General features: G+C 58.6%; 1 protein-coding gene across 3 annotated transcripts in view; it reads left to right on the top strand.

Moving 5' to 3' along the window:
* The first annotated feature begins 496 nt into the window (after window positions 1-496).
* DNMBP (dynamin binding protein) overlaps window positions 497-26603 on the top strand; it is an 88302-nt gene continuing 62195 nt past the window's right edge. For 2 of the 3 annotated variants that reach the window (XM_075934445.2, XM_075934443.2), the window contains exons 1-3: window positions 497-616; window positions 24114-24328; window positions 26478-26600. In XM_075934445.2, coding sequence (XP_075790560.2) covers window positions 24184-24328; window positions 26478-26600 — 268 coding nt within the window. In that variant the 5' untranslated portion in view covers window positions 497-616; window positions 24114-24183. Of the gene's footprint in view, window positions 617-17942; window positions 18108-24113; window positions 24329-26477; window positions 26601-26603 lie in introns of all 3 variants that reach the window. The other variant, XM_075934444.2, reaches the window with a different exon arrangement.

Raw genomic sequence — 26603 nt, 5'->3', positions numbered from 1 at the left:
CCTGGGGGTAGCCGGGGGGTGTCCCTGGGGGGTGGGGCAGCCGGGGGGGGGGTGTCCCTGGGGGGTGGGGGTAGCCGGGGGGTGTCCCTGGGGGGGTGGGGGCAGCCGGGGGGTGTCCCTGGGGGTAGCCAGGGGGTGTCCCTGGGGGGTGGGGGCAGCCGGGGGGTGCCCCGGGGGGTGTGGGGGGGTGGGGGTAGCCGGGGGTGTCCCTGGGGTAGCCGGGGGGTGGGGGCAGCCGGGGGGTCCCTGGGGGGGTGGGGGTAGCCGGGGGGTGTCCCTGGGGGTGGGGCAGCCGGGGGGGGTGTCCCTGGGGGGTGGGGGCAGCCGGGGGGTGCCCCTGGGGTGGGGTGGGGTAGCCGGGGGGTGTCCCTGGGGGTGGGGCAGCCGGGGGGGGTGTCCCTGGGGGGTGGGGCAGCCGGGGGGGGTGTCCCTGGGGGGTGGGGGTAGCCGGGGGGTGTCCCTGGGGGGTGGGGTAGCCGGGGAGGGAGGTGTCCCACGGGCCCGCCCCCTCCGGCCCGAGGCCGGCTCCGTGGGGCGGAGACTCGGCCGGGCCGGGGCGGGGCGGCGGAGGCGGCGGGACGTGGAGGGGCCGCGCGGCGCGGCCAGGCCGGAGCAGGTAGGAACCGGGCCCCGAACAGCCGCCGGCCGGGGGGACGGGACGGGCCCGCTGGTGCGTAGAGCCCCCGCCCCCCTCTGCCCCCCCCCCGGCTAAAGCCACCATTGCCAGCCCCCACTGCCCCCCCCGGCTAGAGCCCCCACTGCCAGCCCCCACTGCCCCCCCCGGCTAGAGCCCCCACTGCCCCCCCCCGGCCCCCCACTGCCCCCCCCCCCCCCCGCTAGAGCCCCCATTGCCAGCCCCCACTGCCCCCCCCGGCTAGAGCCCCCACTGCCAGCCCCACTGCCCCCCCCGGCTAGAGCCCCCACTGCCCCCCCACCCCCCCCGGCTAGAGCCCCCACTGCCAGCCCCCCCCACCACCCCCAGGCTAGAGCCCCCACTGCCAGCCCCCCTACCCCCCCCCCCCCGGCTAGAGCCCCCACTGCCAGCCCCCCCTACCCCCCCCGGCTAGAGCCCCCACTGCCAGCCCCCCCCACCACCCCCAGGCTAGAGCCCCCATTGCCAGCCCCCCCCACCCCCCCAGGTTAGAGCCCTCATTGCCAGGCCCCCCCACCCCCCCAGGCTAGAGCCCTCATTGCCAGGCCCCCCCACCCCCCCAGGCTAGAGCCCCCATTGCCAGCCCCCCACCCCCCCAGGCTAGAGCCCCCATTGCCAGGCCCCCCCACCCCCCCCCAGTCTAGAGCCCCCATTGCCAGGCCCCCCCACCCCCCCAGTCTAGAGCCCCCATTCCCAGCCCCCCCCACCACCCCCAGGCTAGAGCCCCCATTGCCAGCCCCCCCCACCACCCCCAGGCTAGAGCCCCCATTGCGAGCCCCCCCACCCCCCCCAGGCTAGAGCCCCCATTGCCAGCCCCCCCCTGCCCCATCCCCTGCTCCCCACACAGCGCTCCCACCCCCTGGCCTGACAGCCCCATTCCCTGCTCCCCACACAGCGCTCCCACCCCCTGGCCTGACAGCCCCATTCCCTGCTCCCCACACAGCCCTCCCACCCCCTGCCCTGACAGCCCCATTCCCTGCTCCCCACACAGCGCTCCCACCCCCTGACCTGACAGCCCCATTCCCTGCTCCCCACACAGCGCTCCCACCCCCTGGCCTGACAGCCCCATTCCCTGCTCCCCACACAGCCCTCCCACCCCCTGCCCTGACAGCCCCATCCCCTGCTCCCCACACAGCCCTCCCACCCCCTGCCCTGACAGCCCCATCCCCTGCTCCCCACACAGCCCTCCCACCCCCTGCCCTGACAGCCCCATTCCCTGCTCCCCACACAGCGCTCCCACCCCCTGCCCTGACAGCCCCATTCCCTGCTCCCCACACAGCGCTCCCACCCCCTGACCTGACAGCCCCATTACCTGCTCCCCACACAGCGCTCCCACCCCCTGGCCTGACAGCCCCATTCCCTGCTCCCCACACAGCGCTCCCACCCCCTGCCTTGACAGCCCCATCCCCTGCTCCCCACACAGCCCTCCCACCCCCTGCCCTGACAGCCCCATCCCCTGCTCCCCACACAGCGCTCCCACCCCCTGCCCTGACAGCCCCATTCCCAGCTCCCCACACAGCGCTTCCAACCCCTGGCCTGACAGCCCCATTCCCTGCTCCCCACACAGCGCTCCCACCCCCTGGCCTGACAGCCCCATTTCTGCTCCCCACACAGCGCTCCCACCCCCAGGCCTGACAGCCCCATACCCTGCACCCCACACAGCGCTCCCACCCCCTGGCCTGACAGCCCCATTTCTGCTCCCCACACAGCGCTCCCACCCCCAGGCCTGACAGCCCCATTCCCTGCTCCTCACACAGCGCTCCCACCCCCTGGCCTGACAGCCCCATTCCCTGCTCCTCACACAGCGCTCCCACCCCCTGGCCTGACAGCCCCATTCCCTGCTCCTCACACAGCGCTCCCACCCCCTGGCCTGACAGCCCCATACCCTGCACCCCACATAGCGCTCCCACCCCCTGGCCTGACAGCCCCATCCCCTGCACCCCACACAGCGCTCCCACCCCCTGGCCTGACAGCCCCATACCCTGCACCCCACATAGCGCTCCCACCCCCTGGCCTGACAGCCCCATCCCCTGCACCCCACACAGCGCTCCCACCCCCTGGCCTGACAGCCCCATTCCCTGCTCCTCACACAGCGCTCCCACCCCCTACCCTGACAGCCCCATCCCCTGCTCCCCACACAGCGCTCCCACCCCCTGGCCTGACAGCCCCATTTCTGCTCCCCACACAGCGCTCCCACCCCCTGGCCTGACAGCCCCATTCCCTGCTCCCCACACAGTGCTCCCACCCCCTGGCCTGACAGCCCCATTCCCTGCTCCTCACACAGCGCTCCCACCCCCAGCCCTGACAGCCCCATACCCTGCTCCCCACACAGCGCTCCCACCCCCTGGCCTGACAGCCCCATTTCTGCTCCCCACACAGCGCTCCCACCCCCTGCCCTGACAGCCCCATCCCCTGCTCCCCACACAGCGCTCCCACCCCTTGGCCTGACAGCCCCATTTCTGCTCCCCACACAGCGCTCCCACCCCCTGGCCTGACAGCCCCATCCCCTGCTCCCCACATAGCGCTCCCACCCCCTGCCCTGACAGCCCCATTCCCTGCTCCCCACACAGCCCTCCCACCCCCTGGCCTGACAGCCCCATCCCCTGCTCCCCACACAGCGCTCCCACCCCCTGGCCTGACAGCCCCATCCCCTGCTCCCCACACAGCGCTCCCACCCCCTGGCCTGACAGCCCCATCCCCTGCTCCCCACACAGCGCTCCCACCCCCCTGGCCTGACAGCCCCATTCCCTGCTCCCCACACAGCGCTCCTACCCCCCTGGCCTGACAGCCCCATCCCCTGCTCCTCACACAGCACTCCCACCCCCTGGCCTGACAGCCCCATTCCCTGCTCCTCACACAGCGCTCCCACCCCCTGGCCTGACAGCCCCATTCCCTGCTCCCCATACAGCGCTCCCACCCCCTGGCCTGACAGCCCCATCCCCTGCTCCCCACACAGCGCTCCCACCCCCTGGCCTGACAGCCCCATACCCTGCTCCCCACACAAAAGCGCTCCCAACCCCTTCCCTGACAGCCCCATTCCCTGCTCCCCACACAGCGCTCCCACCCCCTGGCCTGACAGCCCCATTCCCTGCTCCCCACACAGCGCTCCCACCCCCTGCCCTGACAGCCCCATTCCCTGCTCCCCACACAGCGCTCCCACCCCCTGGCCTGACAGCCCCATCCCCTGCTCCCCACACAGCGCTCCCACCCCCTGGCCTGACAGCCCCATTCCCTGCTCCCCACACAGCGCTCCCACCCCCTGGCCTGACAGCCCCATCCCCTGCTCCCCACACAGAGCTCCTACCCCGTTGCACTTCCATCTTTTTCCTTTCACCCCAAGAAACCCAAGCAGTTTATCCATAGTGTCCTCACACCCTGCCTCCCCCCAGCTTCTGACATAACTAGTGCCCTCTCCCCTATAGAACAACCAAACTGACTCCCCTGAGGTACCTGTCCCCCTCACCCGTATATCCTCCCACTTCTCCAGCCGTCCCATTGCCTCTCTTCCCATACAGAGTGTTCACCCTGATTCCTTCTGGTACCCCAATTTTCTCACTGTTTCCCCTGCATCTCCACTTCTCTGCCCCCACATCCTCCGTTCAGAAAATATTCACCCATTCCCCTCTGCTCTGCCCAGCACCCGATCCCCTCTGCCTTCAGCTTCCTGCTTTTCCCATGTCTCTGGCCCCCATTATAGCTCCCCCATGTTACTGCTTCTAGCACCACTTCAGTCTCCCTGTGTGCTCCGGACAGCCCCCCTCTGTTCCTGAAACCTGCTGTTGCTTACAGCCTGCCCTGTGCACGTCCAGCAGTTCCAAGGCACAAGCCTAACTTCAGTCACCTCTGCAGCCCTTTGAAATAGTCCGTGTGACATGAGCTAACTTCCAGTCTTCTGGTGCAACAACTGGGCTCTGGGCTAGCAGTCTGCTAGAAATACTAGATCTTCCAGTTAGTAGCTGCGTTCCCTCAGGGCTCTTGGGTAACCACGGTGTGGTCCTGGGGATGTGTTAGTGCTTAATTCACCAGTTGGTTCTAAAATATCTTCTATTGACATATCAGGGCAAGACAATACTTCAGACCTGCCACTAGCTGCTGTGTAGGTGTCTTCCCACAGACAAATGCAAAGAATTGATTTCAAAGACGTCTCTTTGTCTTTGATGGCCTCTGCTCTGGCCATGGTGGCATTCTTTTGGTCCTCACGCTGTTTCTGAGTTGGGCTATAGGGTTAGTCCGAACCTCTGTTATGGTGTTTCTAAGTAGCCCTTGTACTTGCTGGCATTTGACTCGTGACAGCTTCTCTTAATATCCATCGAACTGGCCTCCTCGGTTTTGTGTGATTCCCCTTTTTCAAGTGACAAGTTACTGCAGTGTGTATATTAACAGCCCCAGCCAGGACGGTTCATTTAGTGACACTATGGTCACTCTTACAGAATGGCTGTGTCTAGACTGGCCGGAAAACCTTGCCAGCTGTCTACACTGGCTGCTTGAATTTCCGCAAGAACACTGACGCTCTCCTGTAAGATTGTCAGTGTTCTTGCGGAAATACTGTGCTGCTCCCGTTCGGGCCAAAGCCCTCTGGCGCAAATCATTTGCACAAGAGGGCCAGTGTAAACAGCACAGTAATGTTTTCCGCAAAAAAGCCCCAATGGCGAAAATGGCGATTGGGGCTTTTTTGCAGAAAACCGCATCTAGATTGGCCACGGATGCTTTTCTGCAAAAAGTGCTTTTGCAGAAAAGCATCCTGCCAATCTAGACACGATTTTCCGAAAATGCTTTTAACGGAAAACTTTTCCGTTAAAAGCATTTTTGGAAAATCATGCCAGTGTAGACATAGCCAGCGCGTGTATGATCACGGTTATATCTGTGATGTGGGCCCCACAGCAAGGTGAGATGAAGCCAAAGCAGGCCGAGGACATGCTTGGGGCTCAGGGAGATTAGTGTGACGATGGGATTGACAGCTGCAGCTTCTGGGTGAAATTCTGAGTGAAATCAATGGCAAAATTCCCATTGGCTTAAGTGGGGTCAGGATGTCTCCCTCCAAGTGTCTCTTGGTCACTGCTCCCCGAGGACCTGCCATACTAACTGCACGTCTTACTTTGCTAGGAAGACTGGATTTGAGATGATCATTCCAGGGAAGCTCTGATTTGGTGCTATACTTTCCCCGATCTACCTGGCCCCTGGCAGATCTGTGTCACTCATTGGACAGGGACACGAGGGAAAACACTGGTCTGGGGATGGTATGCGAAGTAATGAAGCTTTCAAACAGACAGGACATTGAGATTAACACTGCGCTCTAGGGCTTATCGGAGAGGCTTGATCTAAAACTTCTCTGCACCCAAACTTGCTGCCCAGAGACATGCACATGTAAATGGCCGCAGTTGTGCCCACAATTAAGGGTGACTGTGTTGAGCAAAAGCCCTACGGTGTGACTACTGCCTTGTGCAGTTTCTGTCATCTGAAGAAGCAGGCTGCGCCCATGAAAGCTCATGGCACCATCGGTCTCGGAGGAGCTCAGGACCATTTGCTGTTTTAAGTGGATGTGGTGTGATCACCGTTCCTCCATCTGCAGCATCAGCCCTCCCTTGTGAACGCTGCAGACACATGGCCCGGCTGTCAGGGAAAGCCACTGATGCTGCAGAGCGCTGCCGTGATCGTTCCTGCCTGCTGACCTCGGGAGGCATGTGCACGTGGCGCACGTGGAGCCAGGCTCAGGCAGTAGCTCTGTAGATGTAGCCAAGGAAGAGGATGAGTTTAGAGCCCCAGTGTGAGCGCTGAGTGAGACTGGCAGCTGGGGCTCTGGGGTTTGCTGCCTTGGGCTGTGTGGACCTAGCCGTGTGATCTGAGTCTTAGTGGCCAGGGGGCTGTTCTGGGGTAAGCTGGCGGGCAGGGTCTGTAGTTGGTGTTGGCCTAATAGCTTATGAGAGAAAATAACCCCAGGAAGAGACGGGGGCAGCTCCTAGCTGTAGAAATCCAGGGGCTGAGCTGGGTGCCACTGTGATGCAAACACTGAACCGTGCTATTGGGCTGGTCAGTAATTTGGGCCTGGCCTCTCTAATGAGCGGTCACACGGAGCTGAGGCCTCGGAGTTCACAGGTAGGGTTTGGTGCTGTGTGCATCCGCGTTGCGGTCAGGCTTCACCCCGGGTGTGTCTGGCCTAATGTTCTCATTCAAACTCCTCGGTTCCCTCAGGAAGCCAGGACAGAGGCTTCGTACTTCGTAGACGAGCTGAGCCCCACAAGGGTCGGGGGGCTCACAACATCTGCAGTCAGCAGGCACCTCTGGCCCCGCCTCTCCTTGCTGCATGTGTTTGACAGAGTGAGGCCAAAGCTGAGTGCTCTGGCCTCTTCTCTGCAACTCCAGAGCAACCTCTCCTGTGCGGCGTCGGACATGTACAGCTGCCCTTTAGTGCTAGCTCCTGTCCTGACCTCACACTGGCCCGCCACTCACCAAGCCATGTGACTGACACCTGTCTCCTCAGCTTTCACACGTCTGCTGAAAAGGGTTTCCCTCCTGCCCCCTCTGCCTTTCTCTCCTTGGCTTCTGTTCCGGTCTCTGATGGAGAGAGCGTCTGCTCCGCACAGCGCTCCCAAACACAGTCACTTTGTATGAAGGGGCCAAATCTCAACCCATCTGCTCCTCCTTGCTTGCTGCCCTGGCTCCCAGCGTGCACTGCAGCCCATTGCAACTTCGGCCTGCACTTTCCAGGTGTGGCCTACATCTCCGAGCTGGCTTCTTTCGGCGTCCCTTCCCATGCCCCTCTGCGCTTCCAACGACACCTGCCACAACTGTCGCCATTGCGCCTTGTAAATTGTCCAAGCTCTTTCTGTCACCAAATTCAAACCTCTCCTATAAGCCAGCTTCTAAAACAGTTTACATAAGGGCGCTTATTTGCAGTTCAATTACAGGTGGCCTTGGGCTCTTGTATGATGGGGGGAGTATCCCACGGGGGTGCTGGTCTCATTGATTTGTTTCCAGCTTTTTTTTTTAGTCTTTGAAATCTGCTATGTATTTGGGAGACTGTATCTGTGCATGAGTCTGTCTGTCTCTTCAAGAGCTCCTCCTAACCAGTAAGAGCTAGCACCACCAAATTCTGTAGGCAGCTTCCTCTTCTCCTAATCTAACACAAGGGAAAGGCTTGGTTGTGCCAGGAAAATGGGGTTGCCAGGAATGGGATTGCTTCTCCGAAAACCATACAGAAAAGAGACAGAATTCCCAGGTAGGTGGAAGGGGCTGGCTGGAGGCACGCTCCTCACTTCCCTGTCCAGGACTGCCCCTGACCCAAGTCTCCCAAACCCAAGCATCCTCCAGGGAGGGTGTGGTGTGGTGAAGCTGCCCCTCACCCGTAATCTGTTCCTCAGGGAGCCAGGGGACGTGTCCAGTTTGCTGCATTCCTTGCTCTGGCTGGGGAGCGCAGGGGGCAGATGAATTTGGACCTGCCCCAGCTGGGAGACATGCTCCCCTCGCCTGGCTGTGCCTGCTGGAGCTGCAGTGGCCATGGAAAGGCGCGTCTCACCTGGCCCCAAGCTGCTGGGGTGAGAGAGGCAGCAGCACCGGGGCGGGGGGCAGGTGGCTCCATGGGGTACATGTGGGGAGCGGGCTTAAAAGCAGATCCAGAGCCAGTGGGGGTGGGGATGTGCACGTAGTCGACAGGGTTAACCAGGAAGCCCAGGTTTGTCAGTTACTCTTGCAGTCGACTGCACGCTGACATCCCTAGCAGGGATAGTTGGGTTTTCTACTATAGTGTTATAGTAAATATTTGCTCACCCAACAGTTTCAATTCCCCCCACTCACATTCAAATACCCAGGCCCTCACAGACTGTGCATGTGTCTCTGCCCCACATGTCCCTGGGAGAGGCTGCTGTGTAAATGTTGTAATTAGAAGGTGTAATTTCCTGTTCATTTGTTCACCCGAGTACCCCAACGTGCCACAGGCTTTGAGTCGCTGCCCTGGGAAGATCCAGGTTAGGGATCTCGATCTAGAAACAGACCCGAGCCAGGGAGGGGAAGTAACGAAGTTGAGCGTTGTTGTGGGCAGCACAGTTCTGGTTGTTCTAAATGAAAGTGTATCGCTGAAGAGAAGCTGCCCAGGCCTGGCTCTGACGCAGCTTCCCTGGCTCCTGGCCATAGCTGCTCCCCCCACATCTCCTGGGAGTCCTCCGTTCCTGGTGATTAACATGCATTGTGATTGTGTAGCAGTAGTACAACAGGACATTGGTAATACTGAGGTGTTTAAAACTTTGGGGGTGGTGACGGGTGTGTGGGGGGCGTGGAGCGAGGGAATCTAGTTGAGCAAGGGGCCTGGAGAGCTGGTGTGGGCAGCATGGCTGTGGGACCGCATTGTGCTGAGCTCAGCGCCATGTGTGACTGGAGAGGCGCACTGTGGGTGGCTCTGTCAAAGGGCTTTGTAGTGGCCATGACCAGTGAGAGTAGATTTGCTGCCTTGTGCTTGGCCTGGAAGTGAATGTTGCCTTTACTGGGGATTTCCTGCATTTCTAGTGATTGTGTCACTTGAAAATGTATTGGAACAAAATGCTCAGAGTGTTTTGTTGGGGGTACAGTATCTGCCGTGTTCCCGCGCCCCTCGCAGCCCAGCCGAGAGCAGGTACAGTATCTGCCGTGTTCCCGCGGCCCCTCGCAGCCCAGCCGAGAGCAGGTACAGTATCTGCCGTGTTCCCGCGGCCCCTCGCAGCCCAGCCGAGAGCAGGTACAGTATCTGCCGTGTTCCCGCGCCCCTCGCAGCCCAGCCGAGAGCAGGTACAGTATCTGCCGTGTTCCCGCGCCCCTCGCAGCCCAGCCGAGAGCAGGTACAGTATCTGCCGTGTTCCCGCGCCCCTCGCAGCCCAGCCGAGAGCAGGTACAGTATCTGCCGTGTTCCCGCGCCCCTCGCAGCCCAGCCGAGAGCAGGTACAGTATCTGCCGTGTTCCCGCGGCCCCTCGCAGCCCAGCCGAGAGCAGGTACAGTATCTGCCGTGTTCCCGCGGCCCTCGCAGCCCAGCCGAGAGCAGGTACAGTATCTGCCGTGTTCCCGCGGCCCCTCGCAGCCCAGCCGAGAGCAGGTACAGTATCTGCCGTGTTCCCGCGGCCCCTCGCAGCCCAGCCGAGAGCAGGTACAGTATCTGCCGTGTTCCCGCGCCCCTCGCAGCCCAGCCGAGAGCAGGTACAGTATCTGCCGTGTTCCCGCGGCCCCTCGCAGCCCAGCCGAGAGCAGGTACAGTATCTGCCGTGTTCCCGCGCCCCTCGCAGCCCAGCCGAGAGCAGGTACAGTATCTGCCGTGTTCCCGCGCCCCTCGCAGCCCAGCCGAGAGCAGGTACAGTATCTGCCGTGTTCCCGCGGCCCCTCGCAGCCCAGCCGAGAGCAGGTACAGTATCTGCCGTGTTCCCGCGGCCCCTCGCAGCCCAGCCGAGAGCAGGTACAGTATCTGCCGTGTTCCCGCGCCCCTCGCAGCCCAGCCGAGAGCAGGTACAGTATCTGCCGTGTTCCCGCGGACCCTCGCAGCCCAGCTGAGAGCAGGCCCCGCGAGCGAGGTGCTCACGGGCTGAGAGGGAGACAGTTCTTGCCCCAAAGAGACGAGTCTCAATACCCAAGGCCGACAGAGGGATGGGAGGGCTGGAAATGCTCCAGCTTAGAAACGCCAGTTCTCCCGACTCTGTCCAGTGCCAGCCCCCTGCAGCCAGGGAGGTAGAATCCTGTTTGGTTAGTTAACATTGTTTAACCGGTGAACTGATTAAAGGGGGTGGATGGCAGGCTGTTCCTGGCCATCTTCTGGCCCCATGAGGGCAGGAGTAGCCCTTGGCCCATGGTGGGCTGTTCCCTGGGTACCAGTTACCCGTTAACATCCCTGACCGGAACATGCTGCTTCCCAATGGCCTCCATCTAAACTGTAAATGAAAACCATTAAGAAGGTTGCAAAGTGTGAGAATTAGGAAGGCTCAAGCAACTGTAATTCACTGCCCTAGTGCATGTTGCCTATCAGGCAGCTGCTAACTCCGTAGTCACATACTCCATATCCACGGGGCCCCTGTCTCAGGTAAGGGACAGGATCAGTGGGATCATGTTAGGGACCCGTGTGTATCCTGTGCAACCTCCCAGGTGTCCTAGCTGTAAACATTCTGGGAAGGGGACTGCCAGTAACAGCACCTTAGTGACAGAGCTAGAACTCAGGGCCTTCTGACGCCTAGTCCTACGCGCATTGCCCGGAGCACGTGGCCTTCATGCTGGAGTGGGTATCCTGGGTATCTCAAGGTGGGCACCCAGAAAATGAGGAACAGCTAATCATCGATGGCCAGCTGGCAAAGTTTGATTTAAAGGCCTTTTACACTGAATGAGGCAGGTGTCCTATAGAAAAATAACCGGCGATCGGGTTCTTAAAGCCGTGATCGCCTTGCACAAGGAGGAAGCATTATGGCTGCACACACATTTCCTAGTTTCGATGGACTAGATTTTGCCACTTAACTATTGGTTTAATGTTTCTTGTACATACTGTAAGTGTGAAGGAGAACGAAGAGCTGTGAAGAGGTACGAAGCTTCTTAGAGGAAGCAGGAAAATCTCCCTTTCCCAGAGCTAGCCGCTCACCACAGCAGTCTGCATGTATCAGAATTCCCCTGATGGGGACAGGACGCCTCTCCTCCTCCCCAGGCCAGGGGCGTGGGCTCTGCCAGGTGGCATGTGTCCTTGCTGTTTCCTTGTTTTGTTTGTGACCAGTGGTGCTTACTGCCTTTACTCCCCAGGCAAGTGCGCGGTGTGAATGGGTCAAGCAAGGGTCTCCCTGCCCCAAGGAGCTTGCAGAATAACACAACGGTGAGGGAGCATGTGTGCGCGCCCTTTCCTGGGAAGGGAGGATGGTGTAGGCAAGCGTGTGCTGAGGAGTTGGCCACGGTAGGATTTTAGGCTTGAGACTGCCTGGCGGTCCTAGTGAGAGAAGGAAAGCAAGTCAGGACCCAGTGGTGTTGGCACAAGCCCTGTGTAAGGGTGTGAGGCTCGGGAACATCTGTAGCGCTCTCAGTGTGTAGCCGTCTGCCACGATTCTACATCTCGTGTCCCGGTGACAGCTGCAGCGAGCCTGTGGTCCAGGCAGAACAGCTGGAGAGTGTACGGAATCAGAGCCAGGCCAAAGTGGGGTCTGAGGTTCTAGAGCTGGAGTCTGGTTCCAAGAATTGACAGTACATTGGCGTGGGAGCAAGGGGCTTGGAGGAGGCCTGGCTGAAATGGGATTTTCTGATTAAATGTCAAAAAGAAAGTTTGCTCTTTGGTAAGAATCTGTTCCAATTCTTCTGATTCTTTTTGGGTTAAAGTTGGATTTTCTCTGTTAATGGGAGACTGGTTCCTCCCTGGGCACTAGCGGAGAGCAGCTCAGATTTGCAGGGAGATACAGATCCATAGAGAACATCAGCCATTCTCATGCAAGCCTAGCACGCACACCGCAAATCACCGCTTTGCTCTTTTCTCTCTCTCTCTGTGACTTTCTGTTTCTCAAAGATTGTCCCACTTTCTTCTGGTGACTCCTGCTGTCGCACACCCCGTAGCCAGCTTTAGCCACGCCATACCTGGGGGAGTGCAATATGGAGGGTGAAGCCGGCGCTGGAGGAGTGCCCCGCTGGCTGGCTTTCTGATATAAGGCTTCTATTGCTGAGACTCCCATCTGTTAAGGTGCCTTCTCTGTCTGATCAAAGACTTATCTGGGCTGTTGGGTTGGTTGGCTTGTGACACTAAGGCATACGTCTAATACTCTTTATCAACCTCCAAGGGTTCCTTTACATCGCTGCCTTGTCTCTTAAGTTCCAGGGCCCCATGTGTCTGTGAATGTGCTAAACTGCCAGCAAAATAGGATGGAGAAGACCCATCTTTCCAATGTACAGTACACTCCATTGATTTTATCTACATCCATCCTAAAGGGCTCAAACACATTTCACCATCCTCTGTCAGGTCACCCTCGCTCCGAGTGGTGGCTTCTCTGGGTAAGGATGCAACCCTCATCTTCTGCCTTGCGTTTCCCCAAAGATGGAGATTCAGTTATTGAACATTTCTTGTCCAGCCTTATTTCAAATGCAAGGAGAGAGGCTGAGGTATGTGGGAAATGGATCTGAAATCTGAGTCACTGTGCAGCAGAAACGTGACAAAGGGCTTGTCTTCACTACATGGAAGATCACTGCTGCCGCAGTTGATCTTCTGGAGTTTGATTTAGCGAGTCTAGTTAAGACTCACTAAATCGAACTCAGAGGGCACCCTCGCTGGCATCTGGTAGTCCTCCTTTTGCAAGGAATAAGGGAAGTCGCCAAGGTATTCTATGTAGCTGGAGTTGCGTGCCTTATACCGAGCTGCTGGGTCTAGCGTAGACCTGGCTAAGTCTCCATTACCCCTTTACTGCTGTCTAACGTGGTCTGGTCCATTCTATGTAGATGGCCCCATGACCCACCACCACGGTGCCACCTGCTGATCACGTGAGGAATCAACTCTTCAGCCCTGGACCGCCCCCTGCTGGCCGGTGTCATGCCTGCTGTGCCCAGTTCTCCACCACTCTGTGTTAGGACCCACGTCCCTCCCAGATGGCGGCGTCCTCCCCTCTGGGTACTACCCTGTCGCAGTGCCCCCACACTCTGGGGTCCTCCCTCTCAGGGTCCCCTAAACCCACTCTGCCTCAGTGACCCTACTGCCAGTGGTCATCTAGCCCCTTCCCTCCGGGGAAAGTGCAGCCTGACATGGCCACTCGTCATAGGCCAAAGGTGGGGGCCTGTTGTCTTTTACCTGCCATGGCAGCCTCCCAGCAGCCCTACCGCCCCTCAGGCCTCTGTTGCTGGACCTCAGGCTGGAGCTCCCTTGCCTTTCCCCAGCACTGCTCTGTCTTTGGTACCTTGGCTAGCAAGCTCCTTCTCGCTCCAGTGCTAAAGTGAGGTGTGCTCAGCCTTGCCAGCCATCTCCTTTATACAGCCCTGCTGGGCTGTGATTGGCTGCTGCAAGGCCTCTCATGATTGGCCCCTAGCTACAGCCCACTGCCAGGGCTGTTTTAACCCTTTGTGTGCCTGGAGCAGGGTGACCACCCACTGCACACTAAACAACATTATAACCAGGTTAAAGCGTCTCTGCTTCCTGAGCCCCCGCTGGCTGGCCTGGCGGAAAGGACAGAGGGAGTTGAAGGGTACGGGGCTGGGGCTGGGGCTGGGGCTGGGGCTGGCTCTGCCAGGCTGCAGATTCCTTGGGGGGCTGCCACACGGGGCTCTGGGGAAGCTGCTAATCTTGGAACTGGGAGGCAGTGAGGTGCTGAAATGGGTCACCTGCCCTGGTCCTGGGGAGGGGCGGGGAAGAGAGACGGTTGCCTGGCTTTCTCTTCATGGGCAGGCAGGCTCCGGGGCGTCATGCTGCTGCCATTGGGCTGAGTCAGGGATTCTGGGCTCTGCTGCAGCCCTGACTCTGTGTTTGTTCAGTCCTGGGCCCGCCCTGCCTTGGAGGGATTACGCAGCTCTGAGGTGAGAGGGGAATGGTTCTTGGCCAGAAGTCAGGGGTGGTGACTCAGTGCAGATCTCTGGGAGCGTGGAGCTCTCCCAAGAATCTGCTCTTCCTGCTGGCGTGTGGACAAGGCTGTTACTGCAGGGTCACGCTCTCCGGGCTCTTGGGCTCTTGGGCTTTGCTTTACCTGTATGTCCAGAGGGTTAGATTCCGTAACATCCCAGCCCGAAAGAAGCAGAGAGTCGTGAACTCCCAGATGCCGGTTTGCAGTGGGTGGTCACTCCTGGGGGGGAAAGCAGGCCGAGGCCCTGGAAAAACGAATAATACAGCGGAACAAGTAACCCTCGGAGGCTGGTTTGCTGCCTTTAAACAAAGGAGCACACTGACAGGGCCCAGAGAAAGATACCTCCAGCCCACACGCCATGTCAGGGAAGTCCCAGCGCATTCAGCAAAGGGCCACTTTCCCTACACGCTAAACCTGGGGCTTGGAAGGGTGGCCTTAGCAATGCTGCACCACTCTGCATGCACAGAGAGCATGAATTCCGGACGCCCCGGAGGCAGCTGATGGAGGTGGGAATAAGAGCAGGGAGGGCTTGTGCTTCCTAGGGACGTGCACAGTCTTTGCTCAGAATCTCCAGAAATCCTGGGAGCAGGTTTTGAGCTCGCAACTGCCCGTTCCTTCCCATCAGCTCTCCCTTTTCTCTGTAAGAGCCACACCCTTCCAATTCAGCGTGGCTTCCCCCTCTGCATTCAGTGGCTCCTGTGACCCAGTAAAAGTGGTTAGCGGCTGAGAGTTTGAGCTGCAGTGAGACTAAACTGTTGCTTAATTGAACGTATGAACTCCCCAGATCCCTAAGGCTTCTCACATTGTTACTGTGCCACCCACGCCCAGAGAGCTGTTCCATTAACCCTTTGTGTGGTTCCTCAGCAGCTGGGTGAAAACCCTGCTCTGCCCTCGCACAGCTGACAGAAGCGCGAGTTGGCTGGGACATTAGTGGTAGCTTGAGCAATTGATTTGTACGCCCTTCAGTTGTGGGCTCTCTTCGAAAATCCTGTTGGAATAAATATGTGTTAGTGGATCATGCAGGCACCCCCAGTGCCACTTGGAGGTCGGGCCGGGCCATACAAGCTACAAGGCCTCCTTGTTACCTTCACGCCACAGCTTGGCCCTGTGGTGGGCTCAGCCCTCCAGACAGGTCACATTTCCAAGGCCACTGCTTGTGGGATGTTGATCTAGAGTCCGGTAACAAGGAGGTCTTTTAGGGCTAAGCAAGGCATTCAGCACTTCCCCCTTGGCTTGGGTTCTCATGGTCTGGAGCAATGTTCCCTCTAGTCTTTCCCATCCATGTGCAGAATAAGTGTTATGTGCACTGAGGCATGTGCGAATGTGCACCACTAGTCGAAACAAAAAACCTAGCTGTGGGCGCTCTGCTGAGCAGCTGAGCAGCATCTACGGAGCGGCTGCCCAAGCGCCCAGCTTACAGGGAACACTTGTCTGGCCTCGCGTATCTTCAGAGTCTTCCCCAACCTAGGTTCCCCCAAGGGATAGGGTTCCATAGTTGTCCCTCTTTCGAGGTTGGTAGGGGAGCCTGGACCCTCCTCTCTACTAGGCTCAGATCCAGGATCCAGCTGAGTCCTGGACCCTGGGTGGCTAAGTGTCTACCTCCTTGCATCACTTATTACCACGCCCTCTCTTCCCACAGGGTACAGTAGATGTCTAAACAACAGATCAAGTCTCAGCCCTTCAAAGAATAACAGGGCTTGGTCAGGTCCCTGTCCTAGAAATGTGGGAGTGGAGGAGCCTTGATAGGTCATCTGACCCAGTCCCATGCCTTGAGCCAGGACTCAGGATCAGCTACAGACCGTTGGTGGCAGATGCTCACCTAAACTGTTCTTAAAAACTTTCAGTGACGGAGGGTCCACATCCTCCTTAGTAGCTTGGTCCAGTGCTTGACCACCTGGACAGTGTGTTCAACCGAAATCTCCCTACTGAAATGTAAGCCCCGCTACCCTTTATCCTGATCCTTGGAAAGTCGTGGAATATGGGAGAGATTCCAGAAGACTGGAAAAGGGCAAATAGAGCGCCAGTCTACAAAAACCCCCCAGGGAATTACAAACCAGCCAGCTTAACTTCTGTCCCCAGAATGATAATGGAGCGCATAGTTAGCAGCCAGTCGCAAACGCCTAGAACAGGGGGCGGGAAACTGTAGCAGGGCGTCAGCCCACTCCAAGTGAAACCAGGGTTCAGCCCAACCCTGGGAGAGGGCTGGGACTGTGGAGGAAGCCGGGAATTGGTGACAGGGAATGAATCATTTGATGATTACCTGCTCTGTTCCTTCTTCTGGGCGCCTGGCATTGGCCACTGTCAGAAGACAAGACCCTGACCTATGGTCTGAGCTGGCCTGGCCGCTCCTATGACATGATTCCTAAACATTTGATCCCTTTCTCTTCTCTTCTGGAGTTTATGCAGTTTGTCTTCATCTTTTCTGAAGTGTGGTGCCTAGAACTGGGCTCAGTACTCCAGCTGTAGCCTCATCAGTGCTGAGCAGAGCAAAAATATTATGTGTGTCCGGCATTCTACACTGCTGCTAGTACATCCCAGAGGGTTTGCTTTTTTTGCAATAGCATTACATTTTTTACTCATATTTAGTTTGCAATCTGCTATAACTTCTTGATCCTTTTCTGCAGTACTCCTTCCTAGACACTCATTCCCCATTGTGCATCAGTGCACGTGCAGTACTGTCCATTTGTCCTCATTGAATTCATCCTATTTACTTTAGTCCTTTTCTACAGTTTGTCAAAATCAGTTTGAATTCTGATTCTGACCTGCCAAGTACTTGTAACCCTCCAGCTTGGTATTATCTGCAAACCACACACGTGTGCTCTCTCTGCTATTGGACAAAATGTTTTTGAAGATATTGAATAGAATTGGCTGTGGGACAGATCCCTACGGACCACTTGAGCTTCTCTTCCAGGCTGACTGTGAACCATTGATAACTACTCTCTGAGTGTGTTTTTCCAACGTGTTGTGCACCACCTTTAGAGGAGGTTTGTCTACTCTATATTTTCCCAGTTTGCTTAAGAGGTTATGTGAAACAGTATTAAAAGCCTTACTAATGTTGAGATATACCCCAGGGATTTCATCTTTCCAGCTGCAAGGCTTCTACTTGTAGATAAGCTGAAGTTAAGCTGACTGGTCTGTAATTCCCTGCCTTGTACTTATTCCCCTTTTTACAGATAAGCACCATGTTTTCCCTTTTCTAGTCCTTTGTGTTCTCTCCCATCCTCCAGGAATTCTAGAAATAATCACTAATGGCTTGCAGATCTCTTCAGCCAGCTAGGATGTAATGGCATCTAAGCTGTATAAGCAATTCTGAACTTGCTCTTTCCCTGTTTTAGACTCAGATCCTCCCCTTGGCACTGATATTCATCCAGTTAATCATCCAGTCTCTGCTAACTTTTTGGTGCAAACTGAAAGAAGAGAGACATTTAACACTTCAGCTCTTGCTGCATCTGTTGCTGTTGCCAGGTCTCGTTGAGAAAGCTCTTTGGAATGTCTTCCCAGGTGCTCGGAGTGCAGGTCAGCTCACATGCCTGTCTGCCTGCCCGGGGCTCCTGAGCCTGTGAGCAGGGCTGCCTGGGCCCAAAGCAGCTTCTTAACCCCTTCCTCTCCAGGGTGGGGTTCGTATGCCCCATCGCATGGATACTGTTTAACTGACTTTGTTAGATACTTGGCAACAGGGCATCACAGCAGTGGTCCGTCGATCTGGGCGTTGGTGTGGCTCACATCTGCGTGTTGTATGCCCACCGGTCAGAATGGGAGAATCGTTCTTATTTGCATTTTACAGATGGAGACCGAGTCACAGAGGACGGAGGGACCTACTTCCAGTCTGGCAAAGTTGGTGGCCAAGCCAGGAATGAGAATCAGAGAATATAAGGCCAGACGTGACCGGACTAGCTCATGTCCCTGAGATCTCCTAACACAAGTTAGGAAGGCAGCAAGCCGGTCCCTGGTATGAAAAAGATTGAGAAGCACTGGGCTAGTCTGACTGCTTGTATATTACAGGACTCGAACCTACAACCTCCCGTCTCCAACCCCCTGCACTCCAGAGCCTTCTTGTCATAACTTCTGACTGCAGCCAGCACCAGCTACTTCAGAGGAAAGTGCAAGAACCCCCCCTTCAGGCCCATTATGGCATTGTGTGCCCATGGGGGAAGTTTCTCTTGAATGCCCATTATTTAACTAGCTGGTTTATGCCCTGGAGCAGGAAGGTTTAGTACAGGTTGGAGCTCTCTGGTCCAGCACCCTCGGGACCTGACTGGTCCTGAAGGAGGGAATTTGCCAGACCAGAGGGGGTCCTCTACCACCGGCTCCCCAGATCATCTGCCTGCCCCAGCTGCCCCCCGCTGGGGCTCTAGCACTTGATCCCAGCCCCAGTCCTGCTGTACCATGGATGTTGCTGGATGAGGGCGTCCCGGTTTTGGGAAGTACAACCTTTTATAATGTCAGCCTGTCTTGTGTACCGTATACGTTCATATTCTCATTATAAATGTCTCATCTTCTTCTGACTGTCACTAAAGTCCCGACCTCAGAGGTTGGTGTCTTGGGGCAAAGAGTTTCATAGGCTAATATGAGCTGTATAATATTTCCTTTTGCCAGTTTTAAATGAATCACCTTTCAGCGCTGGGAATGTCTAGTGCAGCGGTTCCCAGCCTTTTCCAGATGTGGACCTATTTCGACAATTCAGGACGACTTGGTGTGACCCAAGGCAATTCAAAAATGGGGGGAGGAGGGGGGACAGAGCCGCCTGGGGAGACACTTGGTGACTCTTTTGAAATGTAATGGCGACCCATACTTGGGTCCCGACCCATAGGTTGGGAAACCCTGGTCTAGTGTATTTGTATGGTGCTGTTCCGCTCTCTTGCTGGATTACAGTGCTGCGCGTTGTATCACATTTGCTGTCTTCCCCTCCTTGACTTTTCCCTTTGCTACATGTTAGTACCAAATGGTTGATAAATGAGTTACAACGGCGGTGGGAGCATGAGACAGAGAACACCATCAGGACACCTCTGGTCCCTTCTCCTCCCTAGGCTTGGAGGGTTTGTTCTCTTCAGCATTTTTCCCACTGCTTGGTCTAGCTTGATTTTAAAGACAGCCGGCAAAGGAAAGACCAGTTTGTTAGTCTCCTTTTAGCTGTTTTGTAAGAGTGGAATGTTTCCTATGATACAGAAATATCAGTAAATAAGAGATGGGCCTTTGACCAGTCCAAAAATAATTGGTCAGTTGATCCATAAAATATTGGTCTAATAATGTTAAACATGGTGAAATATTTTAAAGGGCTAATTATTTCCCAAGTGACATTAGCGCCTGTGCGGATAGCGCTGGATTGCCAACATAGGTAGTGCCACTTGTGGGTGATTGAACTGTGTCAATGGGCACGGTGTGGCTACAGGAGCCATCTTACAGTGGCACAGCTGCATCAGTTCAGCCGTGTTGCTGTAAGGTCTCTTGTGCAGACGTGGCCTTAGTCTTTGTAGTGTCCGATAGACTTGGGCTTGGATCCATCGCCCTAATTACAAAACCCAAGTTCCTTAACAGAGGCTGTGCCCACACTGGAGCTCTTACAGGGGCACAGCCGGACCACTGCACCCGCCCCTGTAAAGTCTCCTTTGTAGCTGCTCTGTGCCAGTGGGACAGAGCTCTTCCACCTTCGTAGCACTAGCCACAATGCTGCTTCTGGCAGTGGAATTATGTCACTAAAGGGCATTTTTTCACATCTCTGAGCAACCAAAGTGCTAGTGCAGCCATGGTCTGAGGTATTCCAACTCCACGACGTGCAAACCACAGTGAAGTGACGTTCTGAAAAAGGAGCGGCACCGTGATGCAATCGAACAGGTCGGCTGCTGCCTGCGTCAGGGCATTCTAACTGGAATATTGGACAGTATTGAACCCTGCTCAGACGGTTTGACTTGCCAGACCTGGGAATGATAAGCCCAGACTTGCACAACTTACATTGCAGGACTCTTTGGATGAGCCCGAGATGTGCCTAGGAAACCTTGCCAGATCTTAATCCGGGGCTGGGAAACTTTTTTTGGTTCAGGGGCCACTGACCCCCAGAAAAATCAGTCGGGGCTGCACGCAAGCGAGAAGCAAAAACCAAAACCAAAACCCCGCAACAACACACACGCTCGCCACCCTTATTGCTGTGGCTGACTGAGAAGCCCACATTCTCCTCACACACCAGAGCCGGGGGAAGGGGGACAGGCTAGTCGATTGTGTGTGCTCCAGCCCCACAGGGAGATAGTGGGGGGACTGGAGCACCAGCGTGGGCTCCCCATCTCTGGGAGGAGCCCCAAGCCTCAGGGGCCAGCTGCCAGTGCCCCGTCCCTTCCTTAATTGAAGGAATGGGGGTGTGGATTCCTTAACAAAGACCTCTTGTCTTTGAGGAGTTTGAGTCTGGTACCTGCTGCCGAGAAGGGCTGACTAGGACTGGTGAGATGCCTGTGTCCAGCCTGCATGGCACAGGTCATAGGCAATAAGCAAAACGTCATGGGAAGGGGGGCGAACAGTCGGAGTGCTGCAGGGGGCTGGCCACCGGCAGCTGCTCCAGTCCCCCCACTTCAGCTGTCTGGCCGCTGCTCCGGCAGTCCTGGAAGATGTCGTGGAGTCTGTGACCTCCAGGACAGAGCCCTTAGTAATAGCCTTTGGCTGCGTCCACGTTCTTCTTGGTTCGGCGGTCCCAGCTAGCCCTCAATAATTGTCCACCCCCTTTGTGCTAAGCAGCTAACAGCTACCCCGCCTCTCCTTCCTCCCCGGCTCGCCCCCAGTCTGCCACGGGTCCCTGCATTCCCGCCAGCCCCAATTTCCATCTTTTCGAAAATTGCCTTCCAGGGTGGTGCTGACGCGGGATATCAGGGCGTGCCCAGGGCTGCCTGGCTGCGCGCTACACACGTCGTGAAGAGATGGCCTTTGCCCACGGTGTCTCTGGGAGGGACACGATGAGACGGCAGGTCGCCCGGCAGCCAGGCAGGCCGTGGGCGTGACAAGGAGCCAGCCCCGTGTAGAGCTGTGTGCTGAGGGGCCAGGTGGGGATGCAGTGTGGCTCTGGATGTCTGCAGAGAGTTGGGGCAGATGGGAGAAGCCCTGTGGGTGCGTGCTGGAAACGGTGGGATGCGGAGTCTAGGCTCCCTGCTGGCTCTTCCTGCCCCTCTCTGCCACAGAGGCCTGTGTCTCTCTCCTTACTGGACGCGCCGGTTTCGTTCTCGCCCACAGCCCGCCCACGTCGGCGGGTTCTCGTTTGGGTTTTGCTCCTCAGAGCCACATGCTGGGTGTGGTCTCTCCTAGGCACGGGCCCTTCTGGGCGCACTAGGCAGGCTCCCAGAAGGGGTAGCTGGATGGATGGGGCTCTGTCCCTGTGGGGTACGGGGGTCACATGGAGAGTCGCATGGGGAGCTGCTCGTGACGGATCTGTTCAGTGCTTACAGCAGCCAGTCCCAGCCAGGTGTGCCCAGGGCGCTGCACAGGCCTCCTGCGTGCCAGCTGGCGGGGCTGAGGCCCTTTGCTGAGGGGTGCACGCCTTGCCCTGTGCGCTGGGCGCGTGGGAGAGACGTGACCAGACAGTGTCCTGTCCGGACACAGACTCTGCGTCGTTCCTGTGGGGCCCAGTGCACCCCATCAGCAGGCAGTCTGCGTTCTCCCCTCACCGGGCACTGCTGGGGAGCCAGGAGCTGAGGGGAGCCTCTGGCAGGGCCAGGCCTGGCTGTTCTCTGAGGTGCAGGCGGAGTGTGGGAGGGTGCTGTGGCAGGTCCGTGTCACCTGGGGGGGAGCCCTGCTGCTCTCGGGGGGGCAGCCCCTGGGTGAGGGAGCGGCAGCAGGTCTGGGCTCTGGTACTCTCTTAGGTGCAGTGTGGGCACGTCCTCACTCGCTTTGTGCACCCAGGCGTGTTTCATGGTGCTGTGTGCGCACGTCCTCACTCGCTGTGTGCACCCAGGCGTGTTTCATGGTGCAGTGTGCGCACGTCCTCACTCGCTGTGTGCACCCAGGCGTGTTTCATGGTGCAGTGTGCGCACGTCCTCACTCGCTGTGTGCACCCAGGCGTGTTTCATGGTGCAGTGTGTGCACGTCCTCACTCGCTGTGTGCACCCAGGCGTGTTTCATGGTGCTGTGTGTGCACGTCCTCACTCGCTGTGTGCACCCAGGCGTGTTTCATGGTGCAGTGTGTGCACGTCCTCACTCGCTGTGTGCACCCAGGCGTGTTTCATGGTGCAGTGTGTGCACGTCCTCACTCGCTGTGTGCACCCAGGCGTGTTTCATGGTGCTGTGTGTGCACGTCCTCACTCGCTGTGTGCACCCAGGCGTGTTTCATGGTGCTGTGTGGGCACGTCCTCACTCGCTGTGTGAACCCAGGCGTGTTTCATGGTGCTGTGTGTGCACGTCCTCACTCGCTGTGTGCACCCAGGAGTGTTTCATGGTGCTGTGTGTGCACGTCCTCACTCGCTGTGTGCACCCAGGCGTGTTTCATGGTGCTGTGTGCGCACGTCCTCACTCGCTGTGTGCACCCAGGCGTGTTTCATGGTGCTGTGTGCGCACGTCCTCACTCGCTGTGTGCGCCCAGGCGTGTTTCATGGTGCAGTGTTGGCACGTCCTCGCTCGCTGTGTGCGCCCAGGCGTGTTTCATGGTGCTGTGTGTGCACGTCCTCACTCGCTGTGTGCACCCAAGTGTGTTTCATGGTGCTGTGTGCGCACGTCCTCACTCGCTGTGTGCACCCAGGCATGTTTCATGGTGCTGTGTGCGCACGTCCTCACTCGCTGTGTGCACCCAGGCGTGTTTCATGGTGCTGTGTGCGCACGTCCTCACTCGCTGTGTGCACCCAGGCGTGTTTCATGGTGCTGTGTGGGCACGTCCTCACTCGCTGTGTGCACCCAGGCGTGTTTCATGGTGCTGTGTACGCACGTCCTCACTCGCTGTGTGCACCCAGGCGTGTTTCATGGTGCTGTGTACGCACGTCCTCACTCGCTGTGTGCACCCAGGCGTGTTTCATGGTGCTGTGTGGGCACGTCCTCACTCGCTGTGTGCACCCAGGCGTGTTTCATGGTGCAGTGTGTGCACGTCCTCACTCGCTGTGTGCACCCAGGCGTGTTTCATGGTGCTGTGTGTGCACGTCCTCACTTGCTGTGTGCACCCAGACGTGTTTCATTGTGCAGCGTGCGCACGTCCCCACTCGCTGGGTGCGCCCAGGCGTGTACCACTTCTCGAGCACTGCCAGGGGCAAGGGAAAGCTGCTGCTGTTTGTCTGCCTGCAGATCCCTGGCGCAGCCTCTGGCAGGCCGTGGCCCTCGTCCTGTGTCAGGGAAGCAGTGGGCTTCCTCTCCCGCCTCTTGTTTCCTTTCTGAGGGGAATTCATTTCCAGCCTCTCGCTGCTTCTTCCCTGCTTTCTCCTCTGCACTCGGCTCAAGTGCGCGCTTCGGCACCAGAGTGCGGAGAGGCAGTGGCCCCGGGGTGTGCCCAGGCGTGTTTCATGGTGCAGCGGGGAGGCAGGGCCCCAGGGCGGGGAGGCGAGGGCTGGGGGGGTGAGGGGCCCTGGGGTGGAGGGCCTGGGGCGGGGAGCCCCAAGGTGGGGAGGCAGGGCCCCAGGGCGGGGAGGTGGGGGTGGGGGGTGAGGGGCCCTGGGGCGGGTAGGCGGGGGGGCGAGGGGTGAGGGGCCCCGGGGTGGAGGGCTCAGGGCGGGGAGGTGGGGTGCCCCAATGTGGGGAGTCAGGGGTGAGGGCTGGAGGGTGAGGGCCTGGGGCAGGAGGCGGGGGGCTCCAAGGTGGGGAGGCGGGGTCCTGGGGCGGGAAGGCGGGGGTGGGGGGTGGGGGGCCCTGGGGCTAGGGGTGGGGGGGTGAGGCGGGGGTCCCGGGGTGGAGAGGTGGGACAGGGCAGTGGAAGTGCTGCCAGCCGCTGTTGGTGCAGGGCCCGTTTTCCTTGGTCGGTCTCAGCTTTTGCACCGCACTCACTGCTCTGTGTCTCTGCTGACAGCGTGTTCCTGGCCATGTGTCTCGGCCTGAGGGGTGGCATCTGGCTGCGTCCTGCCTGCAGCCCCTGAGCGATGGAGGCCGGCTCCGTGGTGCGAGCGGTCTTTGATTTCCGCCCCAGCGTCTCCGAGGAGCTGCCCCTGTTTGTGGGGGATGTCATAGAGGTGCTGGAGGCCGTGGACGAGTTCTGGCTCCTCGGGAAGAAGGAGGGGGTCACAGGTAAGGGCTGAAAGGTGCCCCACAAATGGAGGTTCTGGTCCCAGCTCTGGCACTAACCTGCCTGGGGTCAGTGGTCCTCACCCTGTGGACTGTCTGAGCTAGTGGTCCCCGAACTATGAAACACGCCCCTCGAACTATGAAACACGCCCCTCGAACTGTGAAACACGCCCCTCGAACTGTGAAACACGCCCCTCGAACTATGAAACACGCCCCTCGAACTGTGAAACACGCCCCTCGAACTGTGAAACACGCCCCTCGAACTAGGAAACACGCCCCTCGAACTGTGAAACACGCCCCTCGAACTGTGAAACACGCCCCTCGAACTGTGAAACACGCCCCTCGAACTGTGAAACGCCCCTCGAACTGTGAAACACGCCCCTCGAACTAGGAAACACGCCCCTCTAGAGGATGGGAGGGGCCGTGGGGCCTGGGCCAGCCCCCGGGGGGGGGGGCAGGAAGGGAGCACCCCCCTGCTCTGCTCTCACCCCCAGCCGCAGGTCCTGTCTTGGCTCTAGGCCATGGTTCTGCTCCTGACCATGACCTCCCCCAGCTCACAGGCCCACTTCGGGTCCTGGTTCCCATCCGAGACTCAGGGGCACTGATCAGGGAAGGGGGGTGCGGATAGCAAAGGTCGGGTAACTTCGGGCTGGCTAGTTACCCCAGCTGGCTGCATTCCCACTTGGCCAAGGGCCGTTCTCCTGGCAGGTAAGGGGCCAGGGCTCGGAGCCTTCTCTCCTTCGGCCTGGCACCTGCAGGTGAAGGCTCATTGTGCTAGGTGCTGTGCAGGCCCTGACGAGCTTAATGTAGGCAATAGGATGGGGCCACGAAAGGGTGCTCCTGCACCCACCTTCCGCCCGGACCCTGCCCCCCAACCTGCTCCCGCACCCACCTTCCGCCCGGACCCTGCCCCCCAACCTGCTCCCGCACCCACCTTCCGCCCGGACCCCGCCCCCCAACCTGCTCCCGCACCCACCTTCCGCCCGGACCCCGCCCCCCAACCTGCTCCCGCACCCACCTTCCGCCCGGACCCCGCCCCCCAACCTGCTCCCGCACCCACCTTCCGCCCAGACCCCGCCCCCTCACCCACCTTCCGCCCGGACCCTGCCCCCCAACCTGCTCCCGCACCCACCTTCCGCCCGGACCCTGCCCCCCAACCTGCTCCCGCACCCACCTTCCGCCCGGACCCCGCCCCCCAACCTGCTCCCGCACCCACCTTCCGCCCGGACCCCGCCCCCCAACCTGCTCCCGCACCCACCTTCCGCCCAGACCCCGCCCCCTCTTAGAGTATTTTGCAGGTTTTTTTGCTCAACCGGTTCTGGCAGGGCTTTTTTTTTTTTCTTTTTGCTTGCCAGAATTGCCCTAGGGGTTCCTTGAAATTATTTAAAGCTGAAAAGGGTTCTGTGGCCAAATAAAATTGGGAAACACTGATCCAGCTCACTTCTCTGGGATTGTTCCACCCCAGAATCTGTAAACCCATCGAGGGGCGCAGAGCACCTCCACGGGAATCAGCCTCACCGTAGCGTGAGAACCTGTCTGTTGTAGCATTGTGAGATCTGCCCTGCCCGCCAGGCTGGCTGCTGAGTCAGCTCACCCGGTGAGCACCAAGAAATGGCACCGCAGAGAGTGGCATGTCGGCCAAGGGAACTTCCCGAATTGCCAGACACGGCCTTGCCTGGGTGACCCAGTGGGGAAGCCCAGTGACAGCATTGATGCAGCTGGGCTAAGAGCACGTCACACGCTGACGGCTCCACCGAACCGACAGCCCAAGTCTTGCCATCGGGTCCGTGCGCGGCGCCCCAGGGGCCAGGGTTGGGGTTTCGGTTTCTGACCAGAATACCCTCATCTCTTGCTCCTGACCTGGGCCTTCCCTGGCACCGGACCGAGAGGGGAGGCGAACGCTTGCTTGCTTGCTCTCCCTGGCGTGGGAGGGTCACTCATGCACTGGGGCCTGGGCCGCTCTGTGGACATCCGGAGGAGGGGACTGTCCTTTTCTTACTTAATAAAGAAGAACATTTGAGAACCCTCCGGAGCTCCAGATTTCCAGGGGTCCTGGGGATGGGGTAAGGGAGAGCCTGAGTGACGAGGAGGTGGCGGTGGGCTGGGGTGTCCGTGTGCCGCCACAGTGAGGAGTCCTTGCGTCTCGTTCCAGGGCAGTTCCCCAGCAGCTTCGTGGAGGCCGTGGCTCTTCCCAGTTTGACGCAGGGAGAGAAGCTGTTTGTCTGCACAAATGACTTCGCGTCCCAGGAGCCGGGGAGCCTGTCGCTGCAGAGAGGTA

This window comes from Pelodiscus sinensis, chromosome 8 (genome assembly GCF_052426305.1).
Source record: "Pelodiscus sinensis isolate ZL-2025 chromosome 8, ASM5242630v1, whole genome shotgun sequence".
Taxonomy (NCBI): domain Eukaryota; kingdom Metazoa; phylum Chordata; order Testudines; family Trionychidae; genus Pelodiscus; species Pelodiscus sinensis.
This window is presented reverse-complemented; position numbering and strand designations above follow the sequence as displayed.